The sequence below is a fragment of the Maylandia zebra genome, linkage group LG10 (genome assembly GCF_041146795.1).
Source record: "Maylandia zebra isolate NMK-2024a linkage group LG10, Mzebra_GT3a, whole genome shotgun sequence".
In the NCBI taxonomy this organism is placed as follows: domain Eukaryota; kingdom Metazoa; phylum Chordata; class Actinopteri; order Cichliformes; family Cichlidae; genus Maylandia; species Maylandia zebra.
The window spans coordinates 24115796-24130673 of record NC_135176.1 but is presented as its reverse complement, the minus strand read 5'-3'; the positions used below and the strand labels follow the sequence as shown (position 1 = coordinate 24130673).

General features: G+C 41.6%; 1 protein-coding gene across 12 annotated transcripts in view; it reads right to left on the bottom strand.

Moving 5' to 3' along the window:
- tcf7 (transcription factor 7) overlaps positions 1–14878 on the bottom strand; it is a 75110-nt gene that overhangs the window by 22801 nt on the left and 37431 nt on the right. For all 12 annotated transcript variants that reach the window (XM_004561759.4, XM_076889357.1, XM_076889360.1 and 9 more), the window contains one exon: positions 8448–8574. In XM_004561759.4, coding sequence (XP_004561816.3) covers positions 8448–8574 — 127 coding nt within the window. The remainder of the gene's footprint in view (positions 1–8447; positions 8575–14878) is intronic.

Here is a 14878-nt window from a genome sequence, read left to right as displayed (position 1 = left end):
AAAGGAAACTTGATCATGGTTTCTGTAAGTCACCTTTTTGCCCTTGCTATCAGTTTGTCTGCTGTTGGGAAACCTGAAGGGGAAAATTAGCAGCAGTAATGGGGCAGTTTTCTTTGGAATGCCCCTTTTAGCGCGGCCGTCTAATAACAACTACAGCAACTATCTCACGGTCTCCATGTTGGCGTCTCGGGAAACACTTCAAAGAGGAACCATTTGAGTCAAAGTGGCTGCGTGTGAGCTCAGTATTAGAACGTGTGCATGTTAAACTGAGAGTCGAGAAGCTGAAAATAGTATTCCTGCACTGATAATGTGCCGCGGTGGTTATAACCACTGAGAGTGAAAGCGATGCAGCATCTGAGCCATTAAATGACTTGACAATCAGCCAGTGTGGTGTACATAAAAGAGCCCAAAGACCAGAAGAAACTGTGCAGAGTTTTGTTACAGTAAGGGCAGTAATAAGTGCTGACAAATTTTACACAAGTACTGGAACTGTTTCTTTCTTTCCTTTTTTTAAGCGCAAACATCAAAAGCTGCAGTAATAGTAAAAGTCAGTTTTTTACAGTGTAAAACTACAGATTGTCGAATATGACTCTTATTTTTTTTCTTATTATTCATCGTCGATACACAGTTTCTCCTTTTAAGCAGGGTGACTCACACTCTCGCTTCCAATTCAAAAAAATGTAACAGCTAGCACAAACAGGCTCCGATGACCCAATTTAAAATTATTTAACGTTTTGCATTTTTACCCCAATTTAACTCTATTATTTTAACTCTTGCGCTCATTCGCCTTTACACTCTTTTCACTGCGTCTCTCTCGCACAGCGACTCGTTTCTTTTCAAAATAAGGCGATCGCTTAATGAAGAAAAGCACTACAGGTTAAAGAGCCTCAAATAGTTAATAGCCAGCACTTTAAACTGATGTGACTGTAATATAATTAAATCTACTTGCATTAATATAGGCATTTTAATCCCACATTCATGCAGCACTTTATTCTAAACACTTCAATAACGTCATCTACCTCACATTCACAGCCGGTTTAATCACCTGTTACCCTGCATGCAATGTTGGGCTGTGGGAAGAAACCCAGGCAGGCACAGGGTGAACATGTAAGCTCCACATGGGATTCAGCCGGGATTCAAACCAGGAACCTTCTTGATCTGAGATGTTTATGTCTCAATTACTCCGGTAAGCTTGGAACTATAATCACTATTTAAAAAATACGATTAAATAAATTTGTGTTAACAACTATTCATTTGTTGCAAATAAACATAAATAAATAAAAAGTTGATTTCCAGCCTCGTCAGCTATTTCACGTTTGGCACTCCTGAAGTAATCAAAGCTTACTATATGACAACAGATTGTCTCACACACACATGCACTCCCCTTCTGATTTACAGTAATACATACAATAGCATACAGTAAGTGTTAATCACATGGCAGGGTGATGGTAAGCAGGCATGTTTCACTTCTCTGTATTTTATAATCTATTGTCTGGGCAAATATTGTCTTCCTTTTTTCCCCCCACTTGAGAAACATTGCCAGGTTCAGTCCTACAGTATCACGGTCTAGAAGTTGTTGTTTGTGTCTTTATGTCATCATCGCGTCTTTACTGTAATTCCTTGTTCACTTGTCTCAATAAAACCTCGAGTCGAATTTGAACCTTAGGTACTCTCATTTAACACTGTTGCTAATTCAGCTGCTTCAGAGTCTGGTTTTTACCTCCCTGCATCCACAGAAGGTCCTTAAGGTTTTGTGGACTACTAGAGACTCTGTACGTCGCTCCCACTCAGCTTAAGATCTGTGGACTCAAAAGTCATCTTTTTAAACTTGCCCTTCGTAACTTTTTGTCCTTATTATTCATTTACTTTTTTGACCATTTTTGTCGTTTAGCACTTTGTAATATTTGTCTTCAAACGTGCTATAAATACAATTTTTACTTACAAACAGTCATATCTGAATCGAGATGTTGCCCAATCTAAAGGGAATGTTCCACTTTTGAATCACACGCGGTGTTACGCTTGACTGGAGAAATGACTGAATTTACTAAGCCGACCAGCTGGGTCACACTATGTCAAACACAACCCGGCAGAAAGGTCACTGCAGCGTTCGAATCTCCTGGATTTACTGACAGTGAAATTTCCTGCTTTCCTTTTCAGGTTGTAAAACACTTTCACCTGTATTTTTGAGCTTGGAAGGTGCTACACGAATGATGGATTATTGGTAAGACATTGAAGCTTAAACAGGCTTAACGTGAATTAGATGTATAAAAGTTTGAAGTTCCAGGCCTTTTTTCTAAATGTGAAAATTAGTTAAAGTCCATGATTTTTGCTTTTAAAAAAAGCCTTTTCATTATGATTGTTTCATCTGTCAGACAAATAAATGTGTTAGATAATTACAAGACTGTTTAAAGTTTATCACTTTGGGTGGCAAAAAAACAGGAGTAAAACACAGTGTTGTTAACAAGCTCTTTGGTTATCCTTCCATTCCTGTCATTGCCACTGCAGCTTCTAATTTTAAGTCTCTCGGTGACGTAAAGTGGGGCTTAGGTATGACAGTGTCTGTGACTGTGCAGCACCTAAATTTAAACCTAGGATTAACGAATCTTTCTGTCACTGAAATTTCTCTAAATACTTCATAAATATTCACTGGGTTGAAGTTTTACAGTGGAGGAAATGTTTACTTGATCCTCTGCTGAATATCCAAGTTTGTTCACTTCCGAAAAAGTGTTTTATGATAGTTTCATTTTAATGGAGACAGACGGAATATTAACCAAAACACATAACAAAAATGTTATAAATTGATTTGCATGTCATTGAGTGAAATAAGTGTTTGAAATAAGCAAAACATGGTGGAGAAAACCATTGTTGGAACCACGGCGGTAAAACATTTCTTTTAGTTGGTCACCGGGTTTGCACACATGTCAGGGACAGATGTCTGGAGAATGGGTAGGCCACTTCTTTGTTGCCTTAGCGATATGTTTGGGTCATTATCATGCTGGAAGACCGATCCATGACCCAACTCCAGAATTCTGGCTAAGGGAAGGAGATTTTACAGTACCTGGCACATTAATTGGCCCCTAAATGCAGTGAAGTCATTCTGTACCCTTAGCAGGAAAAATCATAATGATTCCACTTCCATGCTTGACTGTGCTGATGATGTTCTGTGGGTCATACTCAGCATTTCTCTCCCTCCAAACATCTTGATTTTGAGGTCTACTTCTGTCCCAATCAGCTGAGGGTCGGGGCAGATGGCCAGTTTCTCGTGATCTATTTCTCATGATCATCCTCACCCTATGAAGCAAGATCCTGCAATGCAGCCCCTGATTGAGAGTGATTGATAGTCATTTTATATTTCTTTCCATTTCTGAATAATCACACCAACAGGTGTCACCTTCTCACCAAGGTCTACAGGGCAGGGCTACAGTCTTGTCCCTGACTTCCTCTGACAGCTCTTTGGTCTTGGACATGATGGTGGAGAGATTAGAATGGGAGAAATTGATTCTGTATTTTAAAAAAGCGCTTTATGCTTTCTGTAATTGATGACTGATCAAATGATTGTAATATGTTTTCCACTGGGCCACACAGGCAGTCAGTAGAAGCCAGAATTGTGTCTGGGTTGTAGGGGCTTAAATACATATTTCAGTCACTGACATACAAATCAATTTATAACTTTTATGTTTTTTAAATTTATTTTTGATTGATATTCTGTCTCTCTTCATCAAAATGGAATTACCATAAAATAAATTAGACATCGATCATTTCTTTGTGAGTGAGCAAACTTAGAAATTCAGCAGGGGATCAAGTAAGTATTTCCCCCGCGCTAAGTTTTCTGCTGACAACTTTAACGGCCAATTTTAATACACTGAATAAAAGAAGTGAAACATGCTATGAGAAAGATGATGCAACATGTGCATTACTTTAGGGGAAATTAACGGGAAAATTAAGGGGGTTGTAAAGTTGAAATATAGCTAAAGGTAAGGCAACTCCGTATTTAGGCAGCAGTGAATAACAGACAGTGGGTGGTGATGGAAATAACAGAGGAAGTAAACTGTGTGGTGAGAATAAATGACAGATGTAGGCTCTGTGTACAATAAAGGATATTAAAAAAAGAACATTTATATCTTTAACTGTTTCAAAAAAAACAAAAACAAAACAGAAATAAACCCACAAGTATTGTGATGTTTGTCATTAACATTGACGTCCACTCACGGGAATTTCTTATTGCCTCTAATGATGTCACAAAGAGCAGAACAACAACAGGAAAGATGAACTTTCACACGTCGATGGTGCGGTGCTTCTGAAGAAAGGCCCAAGGCCACAAGAAAGATTCAAAGTAGGTGATTGATTAAATAAATTTAAAAAAACTGTAATCACAGCTCTTTCCTTCCTGACCTTTTACTCGAAGTGATGCAGATGACGCAATAACAATCAGAAGCCTGGAGAGTAAGCAAAGTCATCTTAAGGTCAAGAAATCCAGAGGAAATTTGTAACCATAATTTGTTAATTGTTCAACTAAAAGCAAAATAAAAAAAACATAAACAGAGTTTTGTATAAATGACCTCGTTGTTTAACTGAGCTTCTCTCTCTTTTGTGTAATTTTCATCTTAATGTCTTATTGTATATTATTTACTGAGCTGTGTCATTTTCATTTAAGCTATTTCAGTGGTTTGGCTGCTGTAGCACAGAAGCTTTCCAGCCTTCAGGATAGATAATATACGTCTTATCTTATCGGCTACCTGTTTTATATTACTGAGGTTTTGCTGTGGGCCTGCACGTTCTGTGATGCCAATAAAACAATTTCACAGGGGATAAGCAGTCAGGCACAAGTGTGTTTTTGCATAAACTCTCCAGAAATACATGGGTAAACACAAAGACAACATGCAGCCTCGCCGCAGGACACTTTTTAGCCAGTTTCTCAGCTGATTTCAGGCTATTGAGTGGACTAATGTGTTTCACCTCTGATTTATCAATAAAGATTTCCATGTAATGCAAGGCTTTGTTACAGAGGAGCTATATGCAGCACTGTAGACACACAGAGGACTTAGAGTTGCGTTCGCTGGTGTGTGCTTGGAGAATGCATGCACAGTTGCTGCCCTTGTAGCGTAGTCTCAAACCGGACCAATACGGGGAAGTTCGCATGAAGCCTCACTTTCAAATTTATGTCAGCCCGACCCAAATGGACCCCCACATACTAGCACACATTGAAGGCCGGGATTTTATACTCTATTAAACATGCTACAAACTTACCTGGGTGGCAGGTAACCCCATCCCTAACGCTTTTTCACCCAGAAAACAGAAACTCCAAAAGCAGCCACAGCATGAAAATCAATGCATTATTTCCCCCTCGTCGAGGCTGGTGTTATTTTCCTCCATCAGCTGTGATTTTAAATATTGGAATGACTGGACTGATGATTGAACTGAGGTGAGGATACCATGTTGACAGTCCAAAGCATGAATCATGTTTGTGTCTGACACAAACCGAGCACAGGTGACCAAGATTATAGGAGTCAACTTGAGAAAAGTTTGCAATCTGATACTTCCGTTACAGTGCTAGTGTCACGAAATCCTCCACCAGATTGATGCGGGTAACTTTAGCTGTCGAGATATTAGAAAGGAAATGGATTTTGCCAAAACGTATTCTTTAGAAAAACGACAGATTCTGGCACACTGCTATCCTCCTCGTGTCAACTTCAATGATAAAACTCAAGGGGAAAGCAAACATCTGTACATAGCAAGTAGCACTTTGTGATTAAATTACTTAAGCATGGGTTAAACTTTTGCTGTGCAAGTCCACTTGGGACTGCTTAGGTAAATGTTATCAGGTGGTTAGTGGGAGGATTCGAGTATACATCAATGTGTGTTCCTGCTTTTTGTGACTGCGCAGACTTGTTGGGAAGAATTTGCTTTAACATTTACCAACTACACAAACACCTAGAATAACAGGATTGACTCCTGGGGCGTGCCAGCTGTCCGTGTCTGCAATGTAGGCTTAATAGACACGTGTAAAGATGAAGGGTCAAAGGCCAAAAAAGCCTCCAGAGACCAAGCACTAAAACCAAAGAAATAGCTCAGGTCCCTTTATTTCCCCTTTAAGCAACGCGCAAAGAGGAAGAAAGGTGCACCAATCACTGACATCACTGGTGAGGTAACCCCCGAACCTGTGATCAGCTGACAGACAAAAAAAGAAGTGAGGTAAGGTGGCGTGCGTATGCATGCACCACGGTGTTCCTCTGTGGAAGCGTAGCCAAAATAATTCAGGTGAGATGGTCTGAGAAAGGTTAGATGTGGCAGCCAGGTGTTAGCGTGTGTTTGTGTGTGTGTAAGTAACAAACAGGTGGCTCAGTCTGTCATTACGGGCTGAGTCACTGTGTTAGACACACACGCACACAAAGACACACAGACTCTCTAAGCCAGACAAGCGGGAGTGTGTTTGGAGGAAAAAGGGGGATTTCCAGACGGAACAGGCAGGAGATCGCCCGAGGTCTCGCGCTGTCTCACACCTAATCAGAGCCGATAAAAGACTTTTGTTCTCTGTGGTGTTTTTTCCAGTCTGTTCTTCACTCTCGTCTCTCGCTCTCAGCCTGTTTCCTCCTCTTTCCTGTTCTCTCTTGGACGTCACCACAGAGGACAAAATCCTTCAATGAATCTCGCACAGACTCTGTAAACTTCAGAGAGTTTATAAATGATTTCCTGAGGAAAAACCAGGCAGCGCTTGAAGACCACTGGATTTCATATCTCCACATCAGGACGACAATTTTAAGGCTCTCAGCAGCATTAAACTGTAACTTCTTTGAACCGTGGGATAGCTACACTGCATGTCGATCTTTTTTTTAGCACCTTTTGCTGTGTTCTGCACATGTCACCATTATAATTTTTGTCTTACTTTGTTCACAGGGGATCATTAACACAAACACGACAAACAAAAAGAAATATTTAGGTTTCTTCACACCCCTCGTTCACAGGCTCGTTTTCATATGAGCGTCTGGTTGTTACTGTGAGCTGAAACTTCTATCTCCAGCGGTACTCACACTTTACCAAGAAACCACAGAATTACATCAAATAATAACTAAATAAATTTTCTTATAGTTTCATTTCTCTGTAAGTTTCCCCCACTGACATACATGATCACGACTTTAGTCAGCCACCATGTGTGAGAACTCTGCATTTCTCCTCCTCTCCCTTTGTAAGGTTAAAGAGCACTGCAGAGTAGCTTTGCATGATTCGAGGGTCAGAATAATGCTTATTTATCTTAATGTTTGCCCTTGGTGCATCAGTTCTCACTGTGTCAGAAACAAGCTGTTTTAAGACAACTTTCTTCTGATTGGCTAAAGGCCTGAACGGCAGGTTTCTGGAGTCTTCATCCATGAAATCACCAATCACTGATTTCATGCAGAGGCAATTTTTTATTTAAAAAAATGAGCGTTAACAGGAGTAATAAGAGTGCTTAGCTCACATGGCTCACATGGACCTTATTTAAGCTTTGGCTATTTTTAACAAGAGTATTCACCGTTCCAGCGAGGTTGCACAAGAACAAAAAGCATTGCAATTGCATAAACTCGTTAATCCACATAGCGTGTTTAAAATAAAAAGGAAATCACCAGTAACCTGCATACTTTTGAGGAGCTTGATGAGCCATCTTCTGGGGAACACGTTCAGCAAACGTGGTCGGTAGTTGTGACATCTCGCACTAAAGCGAAATGCTGCACAAACCCACTGTGCCACCCTTCAGGCCCTGCCACAGGCAGGTCCAAAACCCGATAGTGTTTTAAATGCCAGGGTGTGTTTGTTTGTGCCTTCCAAACAGAGGAGAGTGTGTGTTTGTATGTGTAGTGCTTGCTAAGGAGAACCTTGTGTGCGCTGCTGCAATGGTTTGTGCGATTGTCACCCTAATTGTTTCCATCTTTTTGTGTGAGTGTGTGTGTGTGTGTGTGTGGCTGGCTGTCCCTTCAGAAGAGCAGGCCACTTCAGAGAAGCCATGAGACCGCCACAGGCTGACGGAGCTGATGCTGCCACTTCACACACAGAGTGCGTGCCTGTGTCTTTCTATGTGTGTCCATGTTCCAGGCGAGGTGGGGGAGCCAAAAAAGAAATACTGTGTGCGTGCATATGAAAGAGGGAGTGCGCAAAAATATTACTGCATTAAATTTGTAATATTACATTTCTCGTGTGTGCTTCTGGTGAAGTGACAAACGTGTGTGTGGTGCATCTGCACAGATTTGACAAATGATGTGTCAACAGCACAAACAGTGTGTATGCGGACCGAGGTTTCAGCGACTATTCGGCAGATGTCCCAGGAACGTCTGTGTTTACTTGCACTTGTGTAGAGAGACTTTTTAAATCTAACTGAGCTCCAAAACTACGCCTGTTTAGCTGCGTCTGCATGTGCAAGCCTCCACTAACAGTATGTGCACAATGTTTCTATACTAGGTGTCTACGTGTGCTCTCACCTGTCTTCTGGCTCATGTCTGTGGGCAGGTGAGGAGAACTCGGGCTGAAGTGATCGTTGCTGTAGGGCAGGAGGGAGGTCAGCGGGTGCATCCCGTGAGACTGCTGTACCACCGAGACTTTGTTAGACTGTTGATGAGACGACAACAACAACAACACAAATTAATTCAGATAAAAGAAGAGCTTTGAATATCCTTCAAGAAGCCTGAGAAGTACAAAAAAATGCTTTTGCCTTATGTTAGAACATTTTGCACAATTCACATTTTCCAAGCAAAAATAAAGACTTTTGCATGTGACAGACATAAAAGAGACCCAGGATGATACAATCTAAGATACACCAATTGAAAAGGAAAAAAACCCCCCAAAAGTATTTGTTTAAGTTTGGCTAATCAAGTTGTCTGGAATCAAGTCAGGAAAACCAGATGTATCTTAATTTGATCACAGAATCTATATTATTCCAATTACAAATAATGTCTGCAAACTGCATTTTGAGATTTTAAGATTCAGAATCAGCCGTTCGGCCCAACGCTGCTGAGCACGATCAAAGAGCTTTGCAATTACACGAGTTTTCCTTTCGTTCATTTGCTTACAAAAGAAATAACAAGATGCAACCAGACATGAAAAGAATTATTTAAAAAAAAATCTGCGTTCTCCTCTTAAATAATTCACTGATGGAAGAAGATGCAAATGTTAAGTGTCTCCGAATTTTGGGGGGGATTTGCGTGCACTTATACTTCATCCAAGACTGAAAGAAAAGGAAGAAAGCTGGACATTTTAAACACGGTTTGGAACAAAACAGATGGGCCGTACTTCGCTCACACTGGTTTTCAGTGGAGCGGGGAGGCGGAGGAGGAGGTGCAGGAGGAGGACTATTTGATCGATAAGTCTTTGATGATCAAGTGAGGCTGCGTGTGAGCTTGTTTGCTTTCATGTCTCTGTTTACAAATGGCTTTCAATAACTTACGTGAAATCCAGTTATTACTAATGCTCGCAGCATGCTAGCTGACATACGATATGTCACAGCGGTTTGCAAAGTTGGAAGCAGCTAAGCGGCCAGCCTTGGACAGAATTTCACTGCATTCATTTGAAGCAGGCCCTGTGTGGACTGGTATTGTTTTCTTGGGGAGTTTAAATAGTGCCGTTCGGTGTGAGTATCAGTGTGTTTGCGAGCAGGTGGATGTGTGTAAATGTGAGGCTCTGCAGAGGCACTAATTTTCCTCGGCACGAACATTAAAAAAAAAAGAGAGAGAAGTTTTCCAAGCGATTTTATTTTGGACACTGTGTGTGAAGTGTGTAAGATCAGCTGTGCAGAAGGCCAGATCTGCTGCTGCTCGCTAGACCCCCCACTGAGTTACAAAGCGAGCACCTTATCACTTAAAGGCAGAGCTTCCACACTGCTACACTGCACATTTACACACACTTTAAACCGCTCCTTTCCGATCAATCAGCATCTTAAAGACTCGCACTGACCACACGCGTGTGCACACACATGTGTGGAAACGGACCCTCATGTGTATGCTGCACGACCGGCAGCGGAGCTCAGATCAAACTGCTACACCGCTTTTTAATGCCGTGAAAACAAAACTGGCTGCTTCTGTTCTCAAGAGCCGAAGGGGAGGTGTGAGGATGGGGCTGCTGATGGTGATGGTGGGTGGGAAGAAGTGCAGGGGAGCAGGTAGCATAGTAGGAAGGTGAAATGTGGTGATAATATGACCTGCATTCATAATGATCTGAAGAAACAGTGAGACGGAGGACAAACCTCGTGGTTTAAGGATTGTACAAAAAGCCTCTTTCATCACCTTAGAGGCCGAGAACAAAGGCAAGAGAATGAAATCAGCAGGCGTTAAACACTGAGTAGGTTTTAAGGTTATGACCCGGCAGACCAGTATTTTATCAATGAAGATGGGCAGGGGAGCTGCATCGCCTTGCTGGTTTGCATGTCATGTGGTTAATCACGTGGGGTCGAAGACGGAAAGGGGACTGTCTGCAGTTCGCCAGCTCAGGATGGATGTGTGAAAACACAGAAGTCTGCACAGCTGGTATTGTGAAGGTTGGACATTAACACTGCATCAGCTCAAACGAGGTGACTGCATTGGCCCTTTCAAGTTAGAGATGGGAAACTCACATTGATGGGAACAAGAAAGTAACTCTGAAACAAAACAGACAGACGCGGATACAAAAAATTGCTTCTGGCAAGCAATTGTTTTTTTAGTTTAATGTGGCAGGCCACATGTAAGTTAAATTATTAATTTGTGTTCTTTTCCACATTTTCTAAATGCTAAAAATCTCCATTAAGGCATTCTACTTCTTATGACTCACTGGGGTCAGATTTTCTCAAACGTCTGTCTTTTAATGACCCTTCTGCTGCTTTGATGGTGTTTTCATTCCCAGAAACACCAATCAGCCACACTGTTACAAACCCCAGCCAACTACCGGATAGATCTGGACTGCGCTGAGGGTTGCACTGTGACGAATCCTCCGGTTGTTAAAAGAGATCGTGATTTGAGGCGTCTGACGGCTGAGTCAAAACTTTTTGCTTTCTGTCTTTTCCTGCTACTCTCGGCTTGTGCTGGTCAGACTCCCTTATGTCCGTTTGCCGGTCTGCAACACGCGCACTGCGGTGCAGAGAAGTAGTCACGTGTGTGCTCACGGTCACACGCCCACATGTCATTAGCGTGGAAACTCCTCACTGTGAGCGAAGAAAGTTCACTCACAGCAAAGTTCGCCAAAGTAATCCACAGGGGGAACCACCACGCAAATTATTTGTAACAACAAACCTAATCAGACACTTAAATCACCCTCGACCTCTTTAGCTAAAGCTAAAACTATTCAGTACTGTGAGGCAGCCACAAGCCAGCAGCCTCGGTATGAGCAATGGATTGAAGCAGTTATGAGGAAATTATGGAGATGACCAAAAAAAGTGAAAAGGGTCAATGTCCCGTTAGATTGTTATGTTATAAATATACTGGAATACAATGTAAGTACCTGAGATTTGTTTTGTTCTGTAAATCTGATGCAGTTCCTTTTGTTCGGTGTTTATTTTCAGATGTTTCATTGAGAGATGGGAGCGGTAACTTTCTGCAATTTGGAAAAAACTGTAATTTTTTGATTTAGAAAATAATATTTTGCATTGAAGAAAAGCTGCGTTGTCATAGATCTTACAACGAACCAGCCAAGAAAATTGCAAAAATGTGCTTTGTGAAGCGGCAGGGCGCCCTGTCGAGCTAAACAAAGCCCTCTGCTGTAAGGCAATGCTTTTCTTCAATGACAATGATGAGTCCACATGTCAGATGAACGTCAAGGTTTCCCAGCAGAACTTTGCATTCAAATAAGATGATCAATGTTCTTCGATGTCGCCTCTCTGTGAAGTTATTGATGTGGTTGATTTGCATAAATCGTCTCTTGTTATCAACACCGTTTTATGAGCGACACACAACTCTATCCAAGGAAAAGGAAGCAATTTATTTTTGCATTTTTTCTTCACATTCAGCAGTATCACTGACATTTTGCAGGGAAAATCCCCAAACGATGCAACTGGCACCGGCGGTGAGTGGCATAAGAATGCGGAGGTTCTCAAACTGCACCGGGTGTAAAACTACTGCCTGGATGACCTAGTGGAAAAACATGGAGCGCTGTGTCGAATGAATGTGATTTATGCAGGGAAAATAAACAAGAGTTTGCAAAGATAGCATGCTGATTTTTTTTTCTTCTCTCTCTCTTCACTAAAATTGAATTTGGGTCCTTTTTATTCACAAGGGTTGATATGAACTGTAGGGTTAGATGAGGCCTTTGGTTGGGGGAAAACTAGAAAAAGTTTCAGAACTGGTATAGCTGGTAAAAAGGTTGCATGACATTAAAAAAAAACTTTTCCTGTAATAGGAGTCAAAACCACAAGTAAGGCAATGAATGTTCATGAGCACCAACAAAACTCTACATGATTCTTCACGTTACAGAAAAAAGACCGCCTGGGACAGAAACGAAGAGGTTAAATAACATCAGTACTCAGCAAGTGTGACTTTTCTGCACACAAATCACACTCACATACAGTTTGCGTACAGACACATACGCACATCTTCTGCTTCTCGGCAGATCCTTCGCATATGGGGCGCACGCACACATACACACATGTGCTCAGGGCTGCTAGGAGCCTTCAAAAGTAGCTGTGGCTCTGTTTCACGTGCTGAGGTTGATTTAGCCGTTTTGCTGTAACATTATAGCCGCAAAATCGTCCATTTATGTTTCCTCTCTTCCTTGGGGTAATTAGCCGGCCTTGAAGTGGCTTTCGCTGTGCCTTCCTTTTTTTACACACACTCAGGGAGGCTGACTGAGAGCACTCATTTAACCCATAATTATCAACCCCTCTGTGTTTAAAAAAAAAAAAAAAAAAAAAAAACCCAACCCCCCGCACGCACACATAACTTACACATAATTACCTTTGCTGAAACAGACAAGCGTGTACATGCATGTGTGGGACACACACACGCAAAAGACATCTCTGAGACTGTAAACCTGCAGCTATGTTTTTGGTAAATTGGAGAAAGAAAAAAAAAGAAATAGACACACATGTGTCGGTGCATGCGCAGACAAACAGATGAGGGAAAAGTTCATTCACCCTTTAATTTGCAACAGTTGAGTTACCCACCACTTCAGACTGAGATACATCCAAGCGTTATAAATTTATGGTACAGATCAATATTAAATACAGAGGGAAGGGGGGGGGGGGGGAGTTAACTGTGGCCAACTGAACCCTGAGTTTATTTCTTTAATAGGATAATAACATGCATATGGGCCCTTTCGCCTATAGAAAGTGCTGATCATAACTCAAGGCCAGTCTGTGGTCTTATCAGATACCCAGAATCTGTGTTGCCGGGAAACAATGTCAGCCACGCCCTCTTTCTGCGGTGACTGACCAGGTGGGTGCACCTAAAAATGCATAGCTGTGCACACATTTATGTCTCTGTGCATTCATATCCCCTCTTCTGCTGATTTAATCTGCATTCACTGCTGATGGGAGTTTGTTGTGGTGTGCAGCGACGCTTTTAAACTCACTACTTTTAAAAAGAGACATGCAGGTAAACCTGCAGTTTAGTGTGAGGACGCTCAAAAGGAATCTCTTACTGTGGTTTCAAGAGCCACCTGTAACCGTGTCACTATGCCGGGATGCGTTTTGGCGCACGTCTCACGAAACACGAGTTCCTGCTGCAGCGGCGGAGCTCTGGTTAAACCGGGTGAACTACATCAATCGACCGGCCGTGCACGAAAAGAAACTCGGTGTCGAACCCCAGCGAGAACGGCTGCGCTGAATAATAAAGCTCCTATTTGTTGATTACATCAAAGATTTAAATACTTCAAAGAGGCGATTACTTTAAAAAATTACAATTAGACAGCACCACCTTTTTAAGTGCGTCAGGAAATCGTGAACGTGGTCCTCAGTGTCTCTGTAGTCTCATTTCACTTGAAAGGCCTTTGAATTATCAGCATATTGTTGCTGCCTTTTATCTCCTCTCTATTTGAACAGAAATCTGCGGCTGAATACAAGAGTTAATGGGATCTCAGACATCACTTGTTTGTAATGACGGCCCTCCACCTTGACCCTCGCACACGGAAGCATCTCGCATACACACGTGCGCAAAGAAACGCACAGACACACACACACACCTTGATTTAGAAGATCTTATAGTGGGGAAAAAACCCTCCTTTAATGTATTCTTTAGTTTTCAGATGACACACTAAGTAGCTCCGTCTCTTTATATTTGCAGCGGAAATTAAAGCCTCCTCTCACTCGAGAGTGCTTTTAAATTTAATGTCTTTAATCTCACATTTCATGGAGATTGCACTTTCAAAACGTTCATTCACTCTTTCTTTCACCGTCACCCTTTGCCCTGGCATAGCGGAAATTTGAAAAAAGAAGGTATAAATGATTAAATAGAAGGTATGGACAGTAGAGCTGATGCGATCCTTTCAAGTGGCTGCAATCAAACTGTTGTGCAGAAGCTTTCTTATGATGCTATCAAATGAGTTGAGATTTTACTGACTAGATACAGATACAAATCTGACAACTGACAAACTTTATATTCACAGTCGGTTTTATATTATGCTACAGTGTCATTTCCACTTTCTGTGGTTTATGACCACTAAATTCTTGAAGGCTAAGGAATACTGATACTAATCAAGCCTTTGTCATTTTAATTTGGGTCATTGTCGCTCTGGATGGAGCAAAAGGAAAGTGAAAATTGAAGAACCGAGGTTTTAGTTTGGAACGATCCGGCTATGAGAGAATAAACTGGAGGAGAAGCCGGGATTATTTATGCTGCGTGGAAGCTAAAGCCGTCTCCAGCAGTTTGATGCAGAAGCAACACACCGAGGTTTTGTTACCTATGATCATTTCACACTGATTAAGCAGTGCATTTGAATTTTTTTCCAACTTTCAAAG